The 23,850-nt window shown below is 29.1% G+C and overlaps 1 protein-coding gene across 2 annotated transcripts; it reads left to right on the top strand.

Annotated features, from left to right (window-relative positions):
* Positions 1–2,044: 2,044 nt before the first annotated feature.
* On the top strand, positions 2,045–23,586 carry LOC107437616 (nucleolar transcription factor 1-B). 2 transcript variants are annotated; one of them, XM_016049680.4, is made up of 17 exons: positions 2,045–2,639; positions 7,212–7,277; positions 8,174–8,358; positions 9,414–9,506; positions 9,620–9,775; positions 9,870–9,934; positions 11,025–11,157; positions 12,780–12,890; positions 12,999–13,123; positions 14,459–14,600; positions 15,826–16,143; positions 17,189–17,253; positions 17,688–17,753; positions 18,920–19,103; positions 19,211–19,297; positions 19,382–19,621; positions 21,815–23,586. In XM_016049680.4, the coding sequence occupies exons 1-17, from the start codon at positions 2,459–2,461 to the stop codon at positions 21,947–21,949; spliced, it is 2,352 nt and encodes a 783-aa protein (XP_015905166.1). In that variant the 5' UTR covers positions 2,045–2,458; the 3' UTR covers positions 21,950–23,586. The 2 variants fall into 2 exon arrangements, with proteins under 2 accessions (XP_015905166.1, XP_042905304.1); XM_043049370.2 differs by lacking the exon at positions 2,045–2,639 and adding an exon at positions 3,333–3,543.
* Positions 23,587–23,850: the final 264 nt, after the last annotated feature.

The raw sequence follows: 23,850 nt of genomic DNA, 5'->3' as shown, positions 1-23,850 counted from the left end.
ATTACAGATACTCTTGCTAGAAATGGTTGTGATCTTCAGATCGCCAACTCAGTTGAGCTAACTCCTTCGGCAATCCACTCTCTCTCTACAAAAGTAAATTACTTTCAACTTCGCTTCTCTCACCAATTCATAACTGGTACGCTGCAAAGGGTTCAGGCCTATTTCTGTTTTGCAATGGCCCCAGGACTGTGCAATCGGCCTTGGCAAGATTCAAAAGTGGTCTCTTAAAATGCATGAAATCTCAGAATGAGGAGGAAACGATTTTTTCTCCTTCCCTCTAGTCCTACTGAGTGTTTCGTAATGAACGACATTAATATAGGTTTTTGGATTCTTGTTAGAAATAAAATAAAGTATATCCGTAAGGGATTGCAAATTAATGTTTAGATAGGAAAAAAATGCTATCCAAATCTAACGAATTGATTAATGAGGATATTGGGACAGAAAAAACCAAAACCTGTTTCATAGCCCCAGAAGTTGAAAAGTGGTAACTGAAAACACCTCTATGTCTTCTTAGGCAATCAAACTGGTTTTGATGTTTGAATATTTCTAAAGAACGGTTACTTAAAATTCGACGGATTTCGAAAGCGTAATTTTTAACCCCCCGTTTTAACCCCTTTGTGCCCTGCAATGCTCATACTTGTTTTACTTTATTTTTGACAGTGATTCAGTATATATACATATATATATTAAATGATTGTCATTACTTAAAACTTCGTACTTACGTTTTTTTTTGTTTTTTTTTTGACGAAGGGTATGGATATAAAAGTAGTCAAAAACTATAAATGACGTTATAAAAATTAATTAGAGTACAAAACAAAGAAAAAACGTTTGAAACTGTCTTTCTGTCAAAATGTTATTAAAAATGCCTCCTTTTTGTGGGTCAATAAGTAAAAACTGTAAAGTTAATCTGTATTTGACCGATGTTTTAAAATCGGCAGTTTTAATTTTTCAATGTTTAAGAAATTTTTTAAGAAGATTAAAAAATATGCTTCAATTCTTTAACATTTTATGTAAAAAGAAAAATATGTTATTAAAAGAAAAAAAAACTCCATTTATTTTAATTAATACAAATTTAAATACTTATGACTAATTAAACCATTAATTAATTTTTTGACAATTTAAATCTGCAATAAAAGCGTTTAAAAACTTGTTCTCATGCAACAAAAAAAACATATGAAAATTTTTGCATTGTAAATTTATAACAAGCAAAACAGTATGTCATTTTTTGTGATACGCATTTATACTAATTTTACGTCATAATTCCAAATTTTTGTTGTATTAAGTTTCAAGCAAGCTTTTAATGCATAAATATTAAAACCTTCTCATATTAAAAAGTGGACAGACTTCAAAAATAATTTTTGGATGCTTTTTGAAAAAAAAAAAAAAAAAATAATAATCATGAGTTTCAATTAAATTATTGTAGCCTTAAGACTAAAATAATAATAATTATTATTTTTACTTATTTGAAATAATTATTAGAATTCGGCTTTAAAAGTTATTTGTTAATGAAACTTTTAAAGCTGAATTTTAATAAGTATTCGTAACTTAATACAATAAAAATAATTATTAGTTATTTTTGTATAAAAATTGTTTTTAAAAAAATCACGAAGTTATTCTAGGAGGCAGTGTCGCTTCATTGCACTGCATTATTTAAAAGCTTTGATGAATAAAATACTTTTATAAATATCAAATATAGACGAAATGCATCGAATAATTGCATATTTAATAATATAAATTAACATATGTCTTTTTTTTTATCTCTTAAAAAATAAGAAAATTTCATTCAGATTTATGACTAAAATGTTTGCAACAAAACAAAAGAATAAAATATTTCAAAAAAAAATTCACCCGAACATTTAATGGAAACGTTACATTCTGATAAAAAAAAATCCTACAAATAAAACGAACTAATATCATCGAATAAATAATTCATAATACGGAAAAATCAAATTATGTTAAATTAAATGTAACATCTTAGCTTGCGAAATGAATTCTTGATGACTCTAATACAACGAGTCGCATCAGAGTAATCACGAATTCCTTCAACGAGAAATATTTTATTTACTTTTAACTCCCCCACCGTAGCCTTTCTCATCTGCAATCCGAGAAACTGAAATACCATGCTACCTGTTTTTTAATTGCAAAAAGTTGAAGAGAGAAAGAAAGAAAGAGAGCCTAGCAGCTGTGGATTCAGCCTGGTAGATAGACAATGAATCCAGTTCATGATTGAGTCACGTTCAAATCGCGCATGCGTGTTCTATCCAGCGTCCATTGAAGTCATCCAGCGGAGAAAAGAAGAACCCTTGGTCGGTATTTTGTTTGGAGCGTTTGAATTTGTGATATTTTTTAAAGGCAAGGGAAGTCACGTGCTTTTTAATATCATTTGAATATTAGATTTTCATCTGATCTTGCTGATCATCGAAATTTGTCTTCGAAAACTCCAAGATTATTCTTCAAAATGGCGACATCGGAAGTTTCAGGTCGACGTAAGGCGTCCAAGAGACCGTTCCCTGCCGCCGCCTCTGAACCGTCTTCTAACGGACCAGTTCAGGCAAGTGAACTAGTACCTACCCCGGCCAAAAAAACCAAAGCAAATGAGTCTGGAGTCACTAAAACCAAAGTTAAGAAAGAAAATGACGGTAAGTTACTTCAGTTTTTATATTTTTTACTGCTTAACTTACATTGCGCTGCGGAAAATATTTAAATTTTTCTTAGATGTCGATCTGGTGCATATGTGTGATTATTCACACGTGCTTGTTATATATGGTTTCTAATTGTTATAAATTATATAAATACGTTTTTTCTTCATTAAAATGTTTTATCATGTTAAAAATAACTATCAGATCGATTGTAAATAAAATTACATTAAAACTAATTATAGATCTTGATTACAAAATCCACTGTTTCTTATGAATGATTAATAAAATTAAAAAAAATCATAATGAATATTAGTGACATCAAGATTTTTTGTGCTGATTTAAGCCCCAAATGTGATGTTTGTTAACATTTTTACTCGCTTGTTGATTAATGTATGATCTGTTATTTATTTTGCGCTAATGTTAATAAAAATTAATGTTTGATAATTCCAAGCTTTAAGAAACGAAAAAAAATCCTTATTATAAATGATTTTTAATAAATATCTATGATTGACGTTGTGCTTCGAATAAACCTAAGTGTCAGGTCAAAATGGAGGAGAATAGCGTCACCCTTCCCGGAGACAAAGCGGGCGCTGGCATTGGTTGGAAGCGTGGCATGTAGCTGCAACTACCAAGAATGGCGTCCGTGGCGTTACCCGGAGGTTGCCGTGTACTGGGGAACGGGTGTTTGTCGGAGGACCGCGCCGCCCTAGATCGATGGCATAGGGCTTGTTGCAGCAGAGCCTGCAAGCGGGAACCGGTTCCGGTGGGGGCCCCGGGCCTGCCCCCGAATCACCGCGGCGGCTCCGGCCAAAGGTGAAGGGTTGGTGGATGGTAAGATCGTCTGCTTGTGCATCGATCGTGGAGGGGGCAAAAACCGGGGGAAGATTTCTAGTCTCCCGCTGGTGTAAGTTAAAATAAATGAGTTTCACTGCTGCTTTGGGGTGCTTGAACTAAACGTCCGATTTCTATTTATTGCATTTCGTTAGTTTCCTATTTTTGACTATGGCTGCTCTCAACACATTGAATCTGTTTGCTTTGATATGTTTAAGAGATATAATGAATTAAATATGTTAAATTTGCTTTTTTTATTTTATTATTTCAACTTATTTCATTTAAATGAAATATTTGCAATTAAAATTATAAGTTTATTTTAAAATGCATTAAATAAATGTATTGTATAAGGGTTACTAAACTAAGGCACAAAAGTCATACTAAATTGTCGTAATAGCCATTGTCTTGGGGATATTTCCGTATCGTGATCTGTGACGCCAACTAGATTCGCCAGGGTGCCAAATAGATTTTAAACTTGCAAATTTAAAAAGAAAACAAGCATGTACATGTTTTCCCAGAGGTGGCTACAAGTTATACCTCTCTAATTGGTCCCTTTCTGTGGTGTTTTTTTTTTTTTTTTGCATTTTCTCACTGGCCACTGCCTGGAAGTTTCCAAGACTTGGCTATTATTCTGCTTCAGATCACGATACGGAAATCCCCCCTAGGTGGACTTGAGGGATATTTCTGTTTCATGATCTGCCACACCAACTACAATCACCAAGACGCTAAATTGATTTCAAACAGAAATTTTTTAAAAAAAGTCTAGATTTTGGCCTGGGGATAACGACGAGTGGCTCCTTCGAGTTGATCCCTTTCTGCGATTTTTTAAAATTTCTCACTGGCCGCTGCCTTGAAGTTTCCAAGACTTGGCGATTATTCTGCCACAGATCACGATATGGAAATCTCCCTGAAAAAAATTCGTTTAGCTGAAGTCAATTTTAATTACTGCAAGATCGAGATGTGAAGGATCTCTTAAAGTAACCTAGGCTGTAATGCCCGTATGCAATTCACAGAAGTCTCAATGTCACAACAGCAACCACCATAAACTGCGTATGGAAACCAAACAATTGCAGGCTCGTTAGCATAAAGACGCACGAGTAATGCACCATAAATTTAACTGATGGGCAGCCTGAAAGCATTCAAAGCATCAAATCAAAAGCCATTGGGCTGAGGTACCAAATTCACTGCAGATGGGAAGATTTCAATGCCGACAGCAGAGTCACATCAGATACATCATGACCAATAGACCTGAAAGTATTACTTCTCAACAAATATTTCGTTCAAGCAATCAAAAGTTAAAATATTGAAGGAAAGACACATTAAATAAATACAAACAATTTTGGGTTAAAAGGCACGTCCCAAATGGTTTAAGTATTTAAAATTACATTAAAATGAATAGCCAAATTTGGAGCCTGATCGAGACTTTCTTTTCAGGTTCAAGTCAGGTGTAGACTGTCCTTCTTTGGAGTTATATCTAGATTTTCTTGACCGAATATAATTTCTTGCTAGTCAAACTATAGTGGTTAAGTTTCAGCTTGACTCCAAATTTTTAATTGGTTTTGCAATTAGTGCAGTAGCTCTTTGCTTACATTTCTTTTTCAAGTGCCCTTAATTTTCACAATTGGTGCAAGCATCTGCATATGTGCAGATCAAGATGTAAGAAAAAATTGGTGTCGTGAAAAAAACGCTATTCAGAAAACCCACTTGACTTGCAATTGTTCAAAAAAGAATACCATTATTTAAATAGAGTTTGACTGTATATATAGTAGTGCCTTAGCATCTCGTGAAATGAGTTTTCAGTGAGGTTGAAAGGCTCTTGCAAATAATCAGCAGGTCGGCTGGAAGGAGCGAAGTTCAACTGTCAAGCAGAAATCTGTTTTTAGTTCATAGTATCTGTTAATACCAAAGCACTATATTCACCTAAAAGTAAATAAATTAGTCCCTAATGTCGCAGCAATCACAAAGAAATTTAATATTGAAGACTCTTCTTGTAAACAGTAACTTTGTAAATAATATATTAACTTTCTATGTTGATAAGTTAAATTTTGCCTCTGTCACTGCTTGTTGTCAGAACTTAATCCAGGATAAAGTGGTTTAGTTTTACTTGTTTAAAAATTAAACCAAATTTACCAATATGAATTACATTTTTATGAAATGAAATAAAACAGAAATATAACTAATATGTTTTATATCTTTGAAATTAATTCTTTATTTGCATCTAAAGTAAGGGTTACACACACTGCTGCAAATAGCAACACCTAAACGAAATAAAAAAATATTTTTTTTAATAAAAATTCGTTGAAATTTTGAAATTATACATTTTTCTATCCCATGTAATTTTAATTAACGTAGTTTATCGATCATTTTCTTTTTATGGCTGGCACCATGGATTTAATAGTTTAAAAATCACAATATTTTTAATACAACATTATTACAATTCTCAAATTTTGAATTTTAGCTATCACTAATGACATTATTCATGTGTGCCAATTTTATTCGAAATCAAATGATTTTTCGGTAGTTATTGCTTTTTAAAATCAAAGTTATTTTTAAACACGTTTTAAAAAAATTTTAATGTTTTTTTTAAACAAGATAGTAATCTTAAAGTTTTGAATGGTGCATTTAAATAAACTCATTTTAATGTGCTTTTTTGCAAAAATTAAATGACTTTTGATCCCTTTTTTGGCAGTTACTGCTACCAATTTCCAGATGGCTTTTAAAATTTCGATATTTTCAGCACTTTATTATTATGAATCATGAGTATCGAATCATTCTTTTAGATAGCCGCTTTTTGACATAATCTATTTTTGCCAATTTTATTGCAACAAAATTATTTTTCAACCGTTATTTTGCCAATTATTGCTATTAATTTCTACATGGTTTTAACAATCCCAATATTTCTAATACGCTATTTCGACACTTGAATTTTGAATTCCGCATTTGAAAACATAACTTTTTTTACGTGATTCATTTCGGCAGATTTTATTGTAAATAATAAGTGATTTCAATAATTTTCTTTGGCAGTTATTACTACGCTTTTCCACATCATTTAAAAAAAATCCTGATATTTTTAATACTTTAATGTTACAATACACAAGTTTTGAATCGCTCATTAAAATAGTCACCTTTTGATGTATGCTGTTTTCATTGATTTTAATATAAAATTCTGTTTTTGGCAGTTATTGTTAAATTTTTCCATGTGATTTTGAATATCCTGATATTATAACACAATATTTCAGCTCACGAAATTAGATTCTGCTTTTTCCTTCTTTTTTTCTAGTAGCTTAAAAAAAAGTTTTTTTTTTATGTTTAAGATTTATAAAATCTTTTATGCATTTTTGGTCAGTATATATTATAGCGGCCATTTTTGGTCAATATGCTGTGCATGTGGCCCTTCACCTTAAAGAGTTTACCAACCTTAAACTGAAGAGGCCAAAACTATGGTGAATAAGTTTGAATTTCCTCAGTATTCCGAAGGAGTATGCTGAGTAAATTTAAACTTGTTCTGCAAGAGTAAAGATCCTATATATATTTTTTACATTCTTTAGAACTTTTTTTCTCCAAAATTTTAAAAAAAAATATACTATTTTAGTTCCTTTTTCTTACCAATAAAGCTGTGAAATTGGTTAAACACTCTGAAAGTTTGCTTCTAATTGTCATTTGTTAAATTAATGTATATTTTAAATTCTGGGTTTGTTTTACAAGATTATAATTATTGTTTTTTTTTTTTTTTTTTTATAGTTACTGTTGCTCACAAGGTCATTGATTCTGAAAGCAATGATAAAGAAAATCAAGGCACTAAACAAGGTATCAAATTTTGTTGTGAGATCTCTGTCACAAAATTGTTAGAAACTAGTAGGCAGTGTTCTCCCTAAGTGCTCTTCCTAAGTGAAACTAGTGTTCTCCCTAAGCCCTTTTTAGAAGGGCGACCAGACCGGCATGCTTCCTGATCCTTATAAATATGCCTTTTTTAAAAAAATAAGCTACTATCCCTTAAAAACACATCCTTTTTTATTCATATTCCATTTTGAAAAAAAAATTTATTTCACCGTTTAAGTAATAATTACACTCTGGTCAAATTATATGAGTTTATAGGTTTAATTCTGATTACTATTACAAATATTTACTTTGTTCGCATTATTCTCAACTCGTTAAATTCTTATAAGTATCTTGGAAATTTTAATCAATTTTTTAAGTGATTTTAAAATGAATTTTTAAATTAAAACCTTTTTTTAAAAAATACACCTTTAAATGCTTTTTTTCTCATAAATTTCAATTTCAATTATAGAAAAATCAATCATTTTTTGAAAAAAATGTATGCACAGGAATTGTTTTTTAGCACATGCCTTTAATTAAACTGCAAATTTTTCTCTTATTTTGATAATGAAAGATAATTTGTTTTTAAAATATACACATAATATCATAAAATAGTATACATGGGTAATTTAAAAATTATTGTGGGTCAAATTCAGTTATTACATAACATTACACATTCTTATAAGTTTTTATGTTGGTAAGTGAGTTCCCTTTCAAACCATGCCCTTTTTCAAGCCTAGGGAGAACTCTGTAGTATGATATGGTACTATGGTCACTATTTTTTATTCAAAGAAATTAAACAAGAAAGGGGCAATAATAATTAAGAACTCTTACAATATGATTACCTATTGCTATTTTGCTACATTTTATGTGTTTTTCTTCTTCAGTTCTTGTTTTTAATTGGACATCAGAGGAACTTACTCAGTTGGTCACAAATTTGTCTACTTGCTTACCTCGAACTGACAATGTGAAATATACTACACTTATAGACAAGCTGGACTGGGAGAAAGTTCGATTTGGACCATATACAGCTGCACAGTGTAAGGAGAAATGGATGCAAATAGTAACTAAAGTATGTATATCATAAGATAATATTTTTGAATTGTAATGTTCTATGTGATATAATTATATAAATTATTTCTGTAAAATTAAACTTTTAACTTTTGCAGAGCTCAAAGTTGTTGTAAAATTCCTTGAATGTCCTTAATTATTAAAAATTTCAATAAATGTCCTTACATTTTTGTGATTTTTCTTGAAGTTAGCAGGAAAAATAAATATTATTTATCTAAAAAAGATTGAAGAAATTTTAAATTTAAAAATTTTGTTATATGTCATCATGAAACAAAGTATATGTCAAAATTAACACCCAAGTCTTCATAATTTGTTGAATATGTTATTAATCTATTTCTATTGTTAGAGACAATTACCCTTGATTACTGATTTTCCCGAGAGGATCCTCATATTTTGCTATTATTTAACAATTTTCTGTTTTTATACCCTTTACTCCCTCTTTTTTTATAATAAAACTAAGAAATTTTTGTGAACTTTTTTTAAAAAAAACACCTTTCTTAAAAATATTTTTTTTTTTTTTAAATGCGGGAAATATTGAAACTATTACCAATTATGTATCCGAGCATACAATTTCGTATCTATTCATCCAGACAATTAGGTTATAATGTATGCAGTTTACTGCTTTTGTTATTGAAATTTTACAATTTTAAAGCTATAAAAAATATAACTTCTTATAGTGCGGCTTTGAGGAGAAAAGTCTGGGGCTGTCTGCTGCTATGGTAACAAGAAAGAGCACATTTCTAATGGGGGTAAAACGTAGAAATGATGGTGTCGATTGGTTTACTCACGCTGATCTATGCAACGTTCACGACAAAACTGTTCACCCCACACCCGTATTTGAAGTACCCGCCACTCCGTGAGCCACCCGCCACTCCGTGAGACTAATGTCTGGAGCAGTTCTCCTGAAAGCTGCGCTTTCCCTTTTTTTTAATGTGTTTTCTTACAAGAATTAAAAATAACTCAGATTCCTATTGTTCAAGCAATTTTAATTAGAATTTAATTATATCAATCGGTTTTTTAATTGATCAGAAATGAGTTGTTCTCCTTACTTTTCAGTTGCGCAGATTTCGCACATTAACTGACATGGTGACTGATGCTAAAGCGTGGTTGAAGCACCCGTGGTCTTCGTATAGCTCATCTAAAAAACAGGTAAAGCTACTGATTTATGTATATGCACACACGTAATGTTTTATAATGCTTTCTATATTTATTTATGTAATCCCTTGATGCGTTTTAATTTGTTGAACATAAATTAATTTTAGAAACATCCAGAGATGCCCAAGAAGCCTTTAACCCCTTACTTCAGATATTTTCTTGAGAAAAGAGAAAAATATAGCAAAGATAATCCAGAAATGTCTATGACTGATTTAGCTAAACTTCTCTCTAAAAAATTCCAGCAGCTTCCTGAGAAGAAAAAAGTATGCATATTTATTGCATTTTTAAATTACTGTTTACAATGAAAAAAAACAAAAAACTTCAGTGTTGTATGTATGTTTTTTTCTTTCTTTCTAGCAAAAATATAGAGAGGCTTATGAAAAGGAAAATGAAGTATACAAAAAAGAGCTTGAAAAATTCAAGTAAAATTCATTCTTATTGTTTTTTATCTATATATATATATATTTAATATGTTTACAGACTGAATCGCCAAAAATGCTTTTGGCAATGTGCTTTTTTATTAAATGCTTTTTTTTACAAAATATTTTTAACATTGAATATTGACTTGTGAAATTTAGTCATATCTAAATTTGTAATTAGTACAACAAGATCTTATTTTTTTTTAAATGCTTGTTTTTATTTTTATTAAAAAAAATTTCTTGTTTAGTTGTAATTTTTTGCTTCTTTCAATATCTTAATATTCCTTCTTGTCTTTCTTGTTTTCGGTTGCCACTAAAATTACCAAAAGTCAGCTTCTTAACTGTGTTACCATCACCCTTTCTATAAATATGACCAGCCTAGCCAAACTTAAATTTTTACTGAGCGCTCTTTTATATTCATGAAAAGTATTAATATTTTTTAAAATGTTAAGAGATTTAGGTATGAAAAACTTTTTAATGGCCGAACCATAAAATAATGCAAAATCTTAAAAATCGAAACATGTATATTGCAATAATAATAATAATAAATCAAAATAAGGTTGTCTTAAAATTTCTATGTTTCCAGTGGCAATGGTTTTGTTGATGAACAGTGAGAAACTGAGCATTTTTTTGTCTAAATAAAGAAAATGCTGTAGCTCGATATCAACATTTGCCACTTGATTTAAGAACAATAGTCTAAAGGCATATAGTATTTATGACTGAACCATTTTAAAAGAGATAACTTATTTGCCATACTTAAATAAAATTGACCGCAAATTTAGTGCCTTGCTATTAATGATAAAAATTTTCAGAATTTATACCCTGTTGATTCTATTCAATTAACGATCATGGAAATATGTGGAATATCATTTGAATGACATCATAAATGTACAAATTATGTGAACTTTTTATGTCTATTGCATGCTTAAAGCTAAAAAATGGTTTTCTGGCAACTTACCTCAATTTGTCATTATAATTTTTATTTAATTAAAAGCCTACGTTAAGTGAATGTGAATTGTCTCTTCATATTTCTCTTCACTTTAATTATTAGAAAGGCTCGTTGAATTAATAATTTTTTTTTTTGTTTAACTAGAAAGTGTCACCCAGAACAGTTTCCGACTCCAGAGATGAAACAGCAAGCTGCTGCTGCTGAAGGACCTGATAAGCCACTGAATGCTTTCAATATTTTTGTGAATGATCGTCTAAAAAAAGCTGAATTTAGCCAGGTAATTGTATTTTTCTGAATGTCAATTTAAAAGTTTTACGTTATTAAAATTAGACACAAGTTTTTTTTGTACCAATTTAAAAACTTGATATTTGGTTACAAATTTGATCTCTCTCTCTCTCTCTCTCTCTCTCTTCATTAAATACAGTTAGTATAAAATATTGTTTGAGGTTGCTTTTTAAAAATAAAGTTAAATTCATGATCAGCAGTAAAATCAAGTAATGTTGCTACCATAGAAAGTATTAAGCAGGATATGTATGGAAATATTCCACATTAAAATATATCTTTTTACTTTCCTGTGATTGATATTTTTTCTAGCATTTTGTTGCTAAAAATAGTATTGATTGTTACAAAAATGAAAAGCAAAAGATATTTAACATATAATTGAATCAAAAACTTGGTACAACTTAAAACAAATGCATATATGTTAAAGGCTTTTATCACCAAAGGTATCAGAAGAACTCTTAATATGAAATGGTTTTATAAAAAAATATTCAAAAATAATTAATTATTTAAAGACAATAAATATACACATACACAAAAACCAATAGAATTAGAAATAAAAAAAATGCATTGCACACACTATTGGAAAACTGTAAAAATTGAAAGTAAAACAGACGCTGGACTGGACACCCCAGGTAAACGAAAGAGAGGTAGACCTAAAACATGAGTGAGACCCAAAAAGGTTTGAGTTAAACCTGTTTATCTCGTACCTCTTTATCTCGAAAACCTCTATATCTCAAAATTTCTAAAATTCCTTGCATTTACTATTTAAAATCGATGTATTTTCAATGTCTATTTCGAAATCTTTTATTTCAAAACCTCTGTTTCTCGAATATCTAATAATCTTGCACTGCCCAAACAACATAATTAACGTAGAAAGTTAAGTGTCATAAATCTTTAAAAGGATTATTTTATGTGTTAAATGTATGTTAAAGTTTTTTTTTTTGTAAATAGATGTATGTGGTTTACAGAAATGTCTGTATTTTTCTACTAAAAACAATTAAAGCACTTTTTATCAAATTTCTTAAAATTAAATTAAATTAATTTTTTTTAAGTGCCCATATAACTGGAAATCTCTTTATCTCAAATTTTCCGTTTTTCCCTTGATATTCGAGATAAACAGGTGTGACTGTATTAACAAAACATAGAGAGACAAAAAGTACTTGTCTGCCAACAGGGTGAGATGGAGAGTCATGACAAAGGCCCAATGCTCCCTGAAGAGGGAGTTGCTAAAAAGTCACCCTATTTAAACTACGTTGGGCAATCTTCTGATGGGTGAGACTTCTGTGGTTATGTTGTTAATAGACAAAATTTACTGTAGTTATTCTGCTTTAATTCTTCCAGTATGAATGACTATAGTTGTAGTATGTACGTATGCAGTACACTATTTTTTATTTGTATGTAACTTTCTATAACAAGACTTAACCATTGAGCCGTATGGCTAATAATCAATAACTTTCTGTACTCTAAAGTATAATTATTATATAATTGTATATTTTGAGTATCTTGCACAAATTTATTAAGATAATCAAAATATAACTTGTTTCTAAGTCAGAAATAAATGTCTTTTTATTTAAAATTCCTGATCTTTCTAAAAAGAGATTAACTTTTATATTATAGATGGATAAGCGTGAAACCATGGAAAAATTGCGTAAACTATGGACTAACTTGTCAGATAACAAAAAAGTTAAATGGATTAGGAAAGCCATTCAAGATGAGCAACGTTATGGGGTATGTTAATATATTGCATTTCTACTTTTCCTGCTGTGTGCTTTGTACTTTTAGTTACTAAAGCCTGTAACAATTTAACTTTTTTTTTTTTAAACAAAAAAAAAACAGATGGAAGTTGAAAAATATCGTAGTGAGCATCCTGATTTTCATCCAGAACCTGTCAAGGCAGTTTTAAGTAAAGCTGAGAAAGAATTGAAGGATCGTTGTGACGGGAAACCAGAAAGACCACCTAAGTATGTATTGTTACTCTACCGATTCGATATTTTCTTCTTCTTTGTCAGCACAGCAGCCCCTTACAGGCCTTGGCTGCCTCAACAGCTGACAAACAACAGCGATTGCAAAGAAAGATTATTTTGTTGCTTCAACTCTTTCTTTACTCTGTTTTTTGAATTTAAAATCTATAAATATGAAGATGCAGAGTATATCAGTTTATACCTTTCATTTCAGTGAATGTTATTATAATGCTTTTTTAAATTTATTGTTGTGTTTTTGTCGGAGAAAATAATAACTTCGTTAAGTCATAAATTTGAAAATCTAGAATATAGCAGATACCCTGTATAAATAGTGAAGCATAGATAACTTACATTACTAAATCTAGAAGTTTTGTTTCTCTAAACCTTGTGTACTGATTAAGTACAATGACCTAAACTAGTACTCTAAAGCCTTTATACCAGGGTTGGCAAGTTTTTGACACGTGACGGTTTTTACCGGTTTATACCATGGTTTTTACCGTCATGTCAAAAACCCCTCTGTCAAAAACGTCGAAAACTGTCAAAAACCCATAGTTTTGGTAAAACTGTATTTTTGAGTTTAACTGCTTATAATTTAAAATTAATTCATTTTTGGGCAATAAAATTAGAAAAAAAGTTGTTAAAAGATATTTAAGAACAGATTCTTGCATTTTCCCAACATGATTATATCAAAACATACTATTTGAAGTAAAATATTAGGATACTAAACAAATTTTTCAACATTTCCAAGCATCATTTTGTTTGGCATATTACATTACTGAAGAATGTCAAGTCATTCTTGACTTAGAGTTTGTTAGTAGTTACAAGCTTTGAAAGTTTTGCTTAGCTTATTTCTAATATTTCAGAAATGCCAAATTTTAAATTCTTTTTAGTTCTTGAATTTATTAGTAGTTCCAAGCTTTTTTGTTTGTTTGTTTATTTCTAACAATTAAGAAGTGCAAAATTTTGAATTCTTTGCAAATCAAGTTATAATGATAAAAGTAAGTATCATTATTTTCAATAAGTATATTACAATATTTCTATATGAATGTATATCCTTCTATAAGAATACATGTATATAGTTGCAAAATAATAGCAATCATTTACAACATTTATTTATAAAGGCAATTATGTGAAAATAATATATTGCCTGCTATATGCCATAAATTAAAGAAAACAGTAGGTTTTTGACAGTTTTTACCACTGTCATGTCAAAAACCAGTTTTTGACGGCAAAAACCCAACCCTGCTTTATACTGATTAAAAGCTATTACAAAAGTATTTACTACCATATTTAATTTGATTTAGAGAGTAATTATATATATATTTTTTTTTACAGTTCTGGATACAGTTTGTTTTCACGCATAAAGTTAAGAGAACTGAAGGATCTTCCATCAAAATCAAAGATGGGTGAAATCTCCAGGATGTGGAAACAACTCTCTGATACAGATAGGGAGAGCTTAAACAAACAGGCTCAGATGGTATATAAAAATTTATATTTATTACACTTTTAGGTGACTTACTCTAAGTGAACTGCATCAATGACCTGTTATGTTGCAGATTTTTATGAAAAAATACTTGATTAAAACAGATTATTTTTCCAATTTTTTGAACTGAAACTGCAATTAGGTGACGATTTAACAAAATGGCATAATTAGAGATGTTTGCACATATGTTATTAGTGATTGCACCCTTTTTGTTTATGATCCAATTTTCTTAATTTTATATCATTAGAATTAAAAAAAAAGTCAGCTTTTTATCTAAACCATAAAAATTCTAGATAAATATATGTACTTGAGTATTTAAAAGTTTTCATTTATTTAACTTGTAGTAAAAAATGTCACACGAAGAGTTATGTTCCATATCTATGGGGGGGGGGCATGTTTATTCAGCGAAAGTACGTTTTCGTGCCTGAGTTACTTAAAATGTCATTTGCATAGCTTATTTAAGGTTAGGCCTTCAAATCATTAAATATGACTTCTTGACTATGAAATCCTCCTTGTATATGAAATCCAATAGGACCCTGGGATGATTTAAAGAATGATTTAAATTTTCTCTTTAAGCTATTAATAAAGAAAAAGAAATTCTTTTTATATTTTTATTTAAAGTTAGTTTATAATTTTACCTACACACTATTTTTTTTTCTCTCTTTTTTTAATTATTTTTTTTAATTTCCCATAACCCTTATGGTTTTGGTGTATTTAAATGTTAAGTTGAAAAACTATAATGTTAGAAAAAAAATTTGAAATGTTTGCAAGAAATTTTCGCCTACCTATTTGGGGTTTATTGTTTGTTTTTTCTTTTACCATTTTTTAAATAATTAATATGAAATTGAAAGGTCCAACTTCCTAAAAAAGAGTTATTCACATTATTGTATTACATTATTAATTATAAACTTATAAATATGTTCAATTATAAATAAGGGTATTAAATATTTTGGAAATAAACAAATAATAAACTAATTTTTTAAAATTTATTCCTTTTTTAATAAATGTTTATATTTATCATATTTGGGAAATGTTTGCTAAGCAAGTGTATGCATTTTTAAGTTTATTTATCCTGCATGATTTTTTTTTTATTGAAGTAAATGCTTGGTGTTGGTGTATAATTATGAATTTAATTTATACTTTATTTCTTTACCCCTTACCTTCTTTAGGTATTTCATTAATTTTTCAAAAGCTTCATTTATTATATTTTCATTTTCAGGCTATAGCTAAATATAAGGAAGAATATGCTGCCTATTTGAACAATTTGCCTGATAATGAGCGGGAAAGGCTTGAAAGTGAGGCAAAACCTGCCAGCAAAAAGAAACCAGCCAATCACATTACTATTGAAACTGTTAACAATGATGTGACAGAATTAGAGGCAATTGAAGGAGCTAGACCAAAAAAACCTTTATCTGCAATGTTCTACTTCCAACAGGAGAAATTCGCTGTTACTCGTCAAAAACACCCTGAAATGTCCAAGCAAGATGTAATGAAGATGCTAGCAAAGGATTATAATGATTTATCTGAGAAGAAAAAAGTACGTTTTAATGTTAACGGTTGTGAAAAACCAATAGTAGTGTTGTAAAAATCTCGTATGTCGTATAACTAATTATGCACTTATTTGTGATTCTGCTAGGTTTAAAAAAGTAGGCTGCTTTATTTATGAGTCCTTCTTTATTAAAAACTTATGCCTATTTAAAATATGAATCCTTTACTTTCATATCCATTTATTAATATTCACATTCATAATTTTTCTCCATCTATTAATATGCACTTTAATAATTATTCTATCTATTGATAGACAAAGCAATTTCGAAACAAGAAGAGTAACATTTAATCAAGATATTTTATTAAGACTGCTTAAATCATAAAAAAGCAATGCTGTAATTTGATATTCAAGATTATTCCATTTCCTCTGTCAGCTATTAATAAAGAAGAAAAAGAAATATTTTTAAATATATTAATTATTTTTCATCCCCTCTCAACGATTTTTGACGCAAATAAGCATTATCACTTGACTTATTGAACCTTTGTAGGAAAACAAGTTAATTTTAAATTCAATTTGATGTATAACTTGTTGTAGTTAGTCTAAATTAATCTGTTATAATACACCTGTGAAACTGGATCTCTAAAGAGTGTATTTATTTGCATTAGTTTTTTTTTATTACTTAAGTGTTAACGTTGCTTGTTTATGGGATATTTTCAAGTATATTTTTTTAGTGAAAACTTAATACATTAATTTTAGACACTCAGAAATTTGAAGATTTATATATATTTAAGCTGGATAAAAGATGTTTCTTAATCGAAGCTGGAACCTATTGTCAGTATCTTAATAGCATATTTTTCAAACTATAATTTGTTTAAAAATATGAAGAAGAAAAAAACTTAAATGCAGAAAACAATATTGTCACCTTTCTTAAATTTTAGGATTCTGATAAAACCTTAAATTTAATTACTTTTGTACTCATAATATTATTTTATATATTGTTGCATCAAGTTTTTTTTAATGTATTTTATTGTTTACATACATGTTGCTTAGCTTTATTTTTAAAGTTGTCTTAACAATGCTCTTAAATTTGTAGGAAAAATACAAAAAAATTGCTGAAGAAGCTAAAAAAGCTTATGATGAAGGATCAACTTCAAAAGGGTATGGAATAGTTAATTAGTTTTTTCCCTAAGTTTTGTTTTATTACTTGTAATATTTGTATGGAGATTTATCTAATTTGTCCAAAAGTTGTTAGTCTACCTTCAAAATAATATACAGTTTGTTTTTTAAATATTTTTTTACTATTAAGATTCTATTATCAGGGATCTATCAGGATCTTTTATCAAGGTAAGGTTAATAATTAGAAGCCAGCATTTTATGGAGTATAAAGTAATGAAACAGCTTTTTGCTGTTAGCTAATGACATTAAGAAATTTATTTAATATTATTTACGAAGAAAGTAAATAAATAAAATGATCAGAAGTATGGAATGCAGTTTTAATGCACTAGCAATTACACAAGCTAAAATATTATTTACATAATATTCTTTTTCCTTTCTAAAGAGAAATACCAATTTATTTTTATTTATCTTTTTAGAAAACATGAAACAACAACTAGTGGGAAAAAGAAGCTATTTAAAGGAGAACCCAAGTGCCCTCCTCAGTAAATAAGTTTCTCTTTTTATACTTTTTCATTAAATTTTGTGCTATAAACTATTTTTAAGTACATAATCTACAAATAATAGTCATCATATAGACATTTATATCATTCAGAAACTAGTTGTAGTAATGGATGTGTGTAGTCCATTATTGGTGTGCAATAAAATAACTCTTAAAAGAAGGTTTGCTTGCCTTTCTGAGCTTTATATGAGCTGTGTTTCCAAATATCACTGATAATTGGCATAACTTCAAAAAATAGATAAGGAGGGGCCTTTTGTAATTACTCTTCTATTACTCATTTCTTTGGTAAATGCAATGAATGGGTTTGTGACTGTTCAATTGTGATCACTTTATTATTGTTACTCTGTGGCAAAATATTTTCAGGCTTTTTGCAACAAGCCTCTTTCCACATTGAAAGTAAATAATCAAATAATTGATTTGAGTTATGCATGTAATAAAATTGTGTTGAAAAAAAAAAGATTTTTTTTTTCAAATGTGAAATTTTAAGCAATAGTATACTGGTATTTAATTTTTGTTATTTATTTAATTTTTTTTTTTTTTCATTTAAAAAAAGGTAGAAATTTGTAGTAATTGCCGTAAAAAGTTATCAAAAGGATACATTTATTTACAATGGAATCGATGCGAACTGTGAGCAATAAAATAAAGACTTGACTACATGTAAAAATGTTTATAGATTTTATTTCAATTAAATTTTTTAAGAAAAGAAGAAATGTACAGCATTAATTAATTATTTTGATACGAATCTGAATTGGTAATAAAATCCCCACTCAGTCAAATTTTATTATAAAAAGTAACGTATGCTATTGTGTAAAATATGGCGTTATTTTTGCAGAAAAGAAAATCAAACTTTTTTGCTCCCCAATGGAAAAATTTTTTGGCAAGAACTCTGTAACATTGTGACAATGTCACCACGATTCTGCCTTGGGGATCGTTAATACGGCAGGTATTGCCACCTATATAATCGGTAAAGTGTACACATTTTGTTTTGTTGCACCAGTAAACATTTGAAGCCTGCCATTTTTTTATTTTTTCAATTAACATAGTTTTGTTTTGATAGCCACTGCCTTGTTTATTGACTTCAATAACTTAAGTTTCAGTTATATTTATTAAAAAAGTTTTTTTAATACTATCAAAAATTTAATATTTTAGAAGTGGCTATGGATTATTTTTGTCGGAAAAATTGAGTGAGTTAACTCACATGGATCCTAAACTACGCATGACAGAAATACCTAAATTATGGAAAGCCAAGTCAGCTGCAGAAAAAGATGTTTATAGTAAACGAGTAAAGGAAATGTTAAGAAAATACAATAAAGACATGCAGAAATTTTTGAAAGTAAGTAAAAAATGATTATTTCAAGGTTATTGTCAAGGTTGTTTCAAGGTTATTTCAAGGTATTTATTTGAAAATATATTTATGTTTTACTTTTTCTTTTCTTTAAGGGTCTTACAGTTGGGGAGTTTCAAGAATATGATAAATACAGAAAAGCTACAAAAAAGAAAAGCAAAAAAGGAGCTGAAGCAATACAGGTTTTGAACTAATTCAATGTTTTTATTTGTCTGTTATAAAGTATAAATTGTCAAAATATTCATTCTTTGCTATTTTCTATTTAGAAAGTCATTAAAAAGGAATCTGAATCAGATAGCTCTGATGAGGATTCATCTGATGATGACGATGACTCCGATAAAAGTGACGGAGATGGTTCTGGGTCCGGGTCGGGCTCAGGATCAGATTCGAGTTCTGGATCTGATGATTCTGGCAGTGACTCTGGAAGTGATGATGACGACGATGAGGATGATGATGACGACGAGGACGATGATGAAGATGATGATGACGATGAAGATGAAAAAAAAGTAATGTTTCATGTTAAGAAAAAGCCTATTTCATCTGAATATTTTTGTAAACTAAAGTTAATTCCAAATGATTTCTTTTTCTCCTTTTATGCTTGGGTTTTAATTTACTCCTTTTTCAATAACACACATTTGTAATTTAGCACCTTAAAATTTTCTTTTTTATTTATTTACTCTATTCCTTTTGAAAAGAATTCCATTCTCATTAATGTCAAATAATAATTAAAAAAACTGATATAAAAGTGAGCCATGAGATACTAAGTAGTTTAGATACTGAGCTGTCGTTATGAATTGCTGAAGTTCGATCTCAAGGGGGGGGCAGTTTAAAACTCACAGAAATTCGGATGGAAAGGTAACAGGTTGTCTGGAAAGTAAAGACAGTTAGTATGCAATGCTTGCTACATTCCACCATTGCTCACAAAACTAAAGAGTCTTGACCTACATAGCACCCTTGGCTCACAAGCGGCTATTGCAGGAATGCTTTGCTCTTTAATATAATTTAAAAGTTTATTTTTTGTTTTATCTGCCCTTTCATTATTAACTTGTGTAGCTCGGTTTAAGCATCATGGCTGTCTGGTTATGTTATTTACACAAGAGTTAAAACATTTAGACCTTTTAAAAATGATGCAAGTGAATTTTAAAATAAAATGTCTTCATACCTAATAAACAAAATCATATTTATTAATTTTTCAAATTAAACTTATATGCTTTATACCAAAAAAAAAAAAAAAAAACAACTTAAGAAACTTGATTTTTAGAGTTTATTGTAAAAATAGATTAAAAACCAGTTTCAGAAATTTATAGCTCTCGACTCTAAAAATGTACCTTTCTAAGATAAGGGCACATATATTAAATCAATTATCCAATTTTTTTTATTTTATTAATAGATTTTTGCAGCAAATAACATAAAAATAACAGCTAACTTTGTACATCTTTTTTACATCAATCACTGAAAAATAACCTAATTTTTTCATTAAGCTATACATATCTCTACTTATTTTTCATTTCACTATTTATTTATTTATTTTTTGAAAAATTATAATCTGAATTTAACTTGGCCAACATTTGAAAACATTGGGGGGGAAATAAAAACAAGAAAATTTAGATACAACAATAGTACACATTGGGTTTAAGTAAGAAGCGTTAAAGTTCAACCCAATTCTTTCATTACTGAGCTACATCATTACTTAATCATTTTGCAAAAATTATGAAAATTAACAATGTTTACACTAAAATGTAATTTTTATTTGTATTTAACAGAAAATATTTATTTAATTTTTAATTAAAGAACAAATTTTAATATTACAAACAAATGGAAAAGAGAGATTAATTTATGAAAATTAATCTACTGATTTTCTCTCAAGACTGATTTCAGTCCCCAACGACTGAATGTGGCACCTGTGGTTCCAAGAACCGGAAAAACCGATAATATTTGGATTTATTACCCGGTTGAGTATAAAACATTTTTGTAATGTATAAGAGTTGTGTAATTTTCTGTCAGTCTATGTTTTACAAGGTAATAGTTCTGAAAAAATTTGTATTGCATCTGTATAAATAAAAACATATCTAATTTTTAGATATTTTTTTAAACTAAATTCTAAAATAAAGTCTCTATAAACTGTTATGATGTAGAACCCTGGTGTGTAGCGTTTTTTAAAGGTGTTTATTTTTGATTTTAGTTTTTTAAAAGTGCTTATTTCATTGGCTGTTTTTAAAAAGTGCTCCATTTTCCCTTTTTGAAAATGGGATATTTTACTTTATCATGTCGATTTTGCCACGTATTATGCAAAAGCATGCTTTTTGCATTGTTCTATTCAACATTTTCACATTTCATTCAACCACACTCTTTTTCAGCATACCGTCGGTCCATAGCATATGAAAGTACTAATCATTTTACGTGGTTGATGAAATACGTGTGAGTCCGCATGTGCGTCTACTGAGCAGGGCTTTCTTTTATCTGTTGATATGAAAAAATATATTTAATAAAAAAAAATTCCTTTTTTTAAATTTCATAAAATTCTTTTGTCTATAAAAATGACAGTTTTTTTTAATTTTTTTATTTTTTATTATCTTCTTTTTTTGTACAAAAGAAAAAGTTAAGATAATTTTTTTCTACCTGCAATCACATGTCCGATTATAGTATAGTAATTTAAATTGGTCTTACCATAATTATTTTATTTATTTTTTGCTTTACAGAATGGGGAAGATAATGAATCAAGTTCTAGTGATAGCGACTCTGATAGTGGTAGCGGCTCTGACAGTGGAAGCGATAGCGATGGCAGTAGTGATTCCGGATCCGATAAATCAGACAATGACGAAAAGAGCAGTTAACTCTAATCAGCCTATCAGTGCATTCATATAAACATTATGAGGATGCATTTCTTGTCCTCAGCCATACAAGTGCCTATTTCATTTTTGATTTTTACTGTAAGTTATATGTATAAAAAAAATCGTTGCTTTATGTTGAAGTATCCTAAATTGCAGCTGTACATCTCATCTCTGCAACCCAGTGCAATTAAATTGACTTAATTTTTGACTTGTTAAAAATTGCAATATCCTGGGTATTTGTATGACTTTCGTATATTTGAAAAGCATGAAGTATAGCATACATTTCATGACTTGATACTGTGGACCAAGCATGCATCTAATAATGGATTATTCTTTTTTAAATATTAAGCTTAGAGTATAATCTAGAAGTGTTGTTATGAAAAACTTATGTTACTTGACTAAACCAGACATATGTTTAAAAGAGTATGAAAAATTATAACGTAATCTTTCCAGATTTATAAAATTGTGTAATGTTCCTAACTGAATGAAATTTTGTATATTTTTAATATATTGAGAAAAAAAATGTGATCTTTTTTTATCAAATCTTCCAAATTAAGTCTTCTGAATCACGGTTAATAATCGGTTAAATTCACAAAGGAATATGTAAAGTGCAGAGACTCCAACCTCTAGTCAGTTTTCCGCTGTAACCATGAAACATTTCAGTAGTTTTCAATCCCTTTTAATATAGTTCCCTTTTAGTTTCAGCAAACTTAAGGAATTAATAATTAATTGGTGCTAAAAATAAACAAGTTTTTCCTATTTTGAAAATTTTGCTTGTCCTAATAATGTTGCAGTTCAAGTATCAAAATTTAAAAAATTGGGAAGGAATTTTCTGATAACATAATAAATAACTTATAACTGCCGAAAAAAGGTTTATACTGTAAAAATGATTAACATATGTTCCAGCTGCCGGAAATGATTGGGAAATAACATTAATTAACTAATGAAAGCATCCAAATAGAGCCTGCAAAATATTAGGCCTAAAAAATTTTGGAATTAAAAAAGGCCGAGTAGAAATGAACTAAGAACAGTCGTAAGACAATTTAGATTTACAATAGAATCGTCAGGCATATCAAAAATTTGTATTAGAAAATATTGAAATTCAAAAAATCGTGTATGAATGGCTGAAAAAATAATCAGAAAATGTCAATGTAAACATGACGGAATCGTTTAAAAAAATGGTTACTTACTTGTGTAAGTCGTATTAAGTATATCAGAATTGATAAACTTTATGTGTGGAATAAAGAACAAAAAAGCTGCCAATAAATTATTGGAATACAGGTAGTATTTACAATGGAATCATTGTGATTTGGACCCATTGAGAAGTAATAATTTATGTTTGAATATCATGTGGATATAGCCAAGAAAAAAACAATAAATGCTGGGAAAAATTACCAAAATCTTAGGAAAAACTACCACTGGACATCAACTTTTCCTTAGAATGGTTAATAATTCTTGTAGTAGCAAACGGAATTGTGTAGAAATAATGCAGAATCCGTACTAGTTGGAGTCTCTGTAATATGAAAGGATTTTATGTTGATTAGGTAAAGTTAGTTTTTAAAGTTACAAAGTTAACACTAGATAACTAAATTGTAATCAATGTTACTCTGTAGTAAACAGTGAAGTAAGAAAGAAAAAAAGAATATTTTTGTATTTTAATCATTTATGCCAAGCAAATAAATAAGCCTGGCTTGAGAAGTACTTTTAACATTTGCACACTCTTTGAAGTTGCCTAAGTTTTAAGGTAATATCTGGACTTCCTAAAACTGGCAAAAGTTGTTATTCTCTCAGACTACAAACTTTTAGAAAATGTTTGTTTATCTATATTTAATAGAAAAGAAAGCAAAATTAATGAAAATGAATAAGCTATAGATCAAGCTCGTGCTGCTATATAGATTTCATTT

Source organism: Parasteatoda tepidariorum, chromosome 6 (assembly GCF_043381705.1).
Source record: "Parasteatoda tepidariorum isolate YZ-2023 chromosome 6, CAS_Ptep_4.0, whole genome shotgun sequence".
Classification (NCBI taxonomy): domain Eukaryota; kingdom Metazoa; phylum Arthropoda; class Arachnida; order Araneae; family Theridiidae; genus Parasteatoda; species Parasteatoda tepidariorum.
This window is presented reverse-complemented; position numbering and strand designations above follow the sequence as displayed.

What these genes read in the sequence shown, in the direction of transcription:
- LOC107437616 (XM_016049680.4), top strand. Translation starts at nt 2,459, where the DNA reads ATGGCGACATCGGAAGTTTCAGGTCGACGTAAGGCGTCCAAGAGACCG. An exon ending in GGATGCAAATAGTAACTAAA is followed by an intron (nt 8,359 to 9,413) that starts GTATGTATATCA and finishes CTTACTTTTCAG; the next exon opens with TTGCGCAGATTTCGCACATT. An exon ending in AGCTTCCTGAGAAGAAAAAA is followed by an intron (nt 9,776 to 9,869) that starts GTATGCATATTT and finishes CTTTCTTTCTAG; the next exon opens with CAAAAATATAGAGAGGCTTA.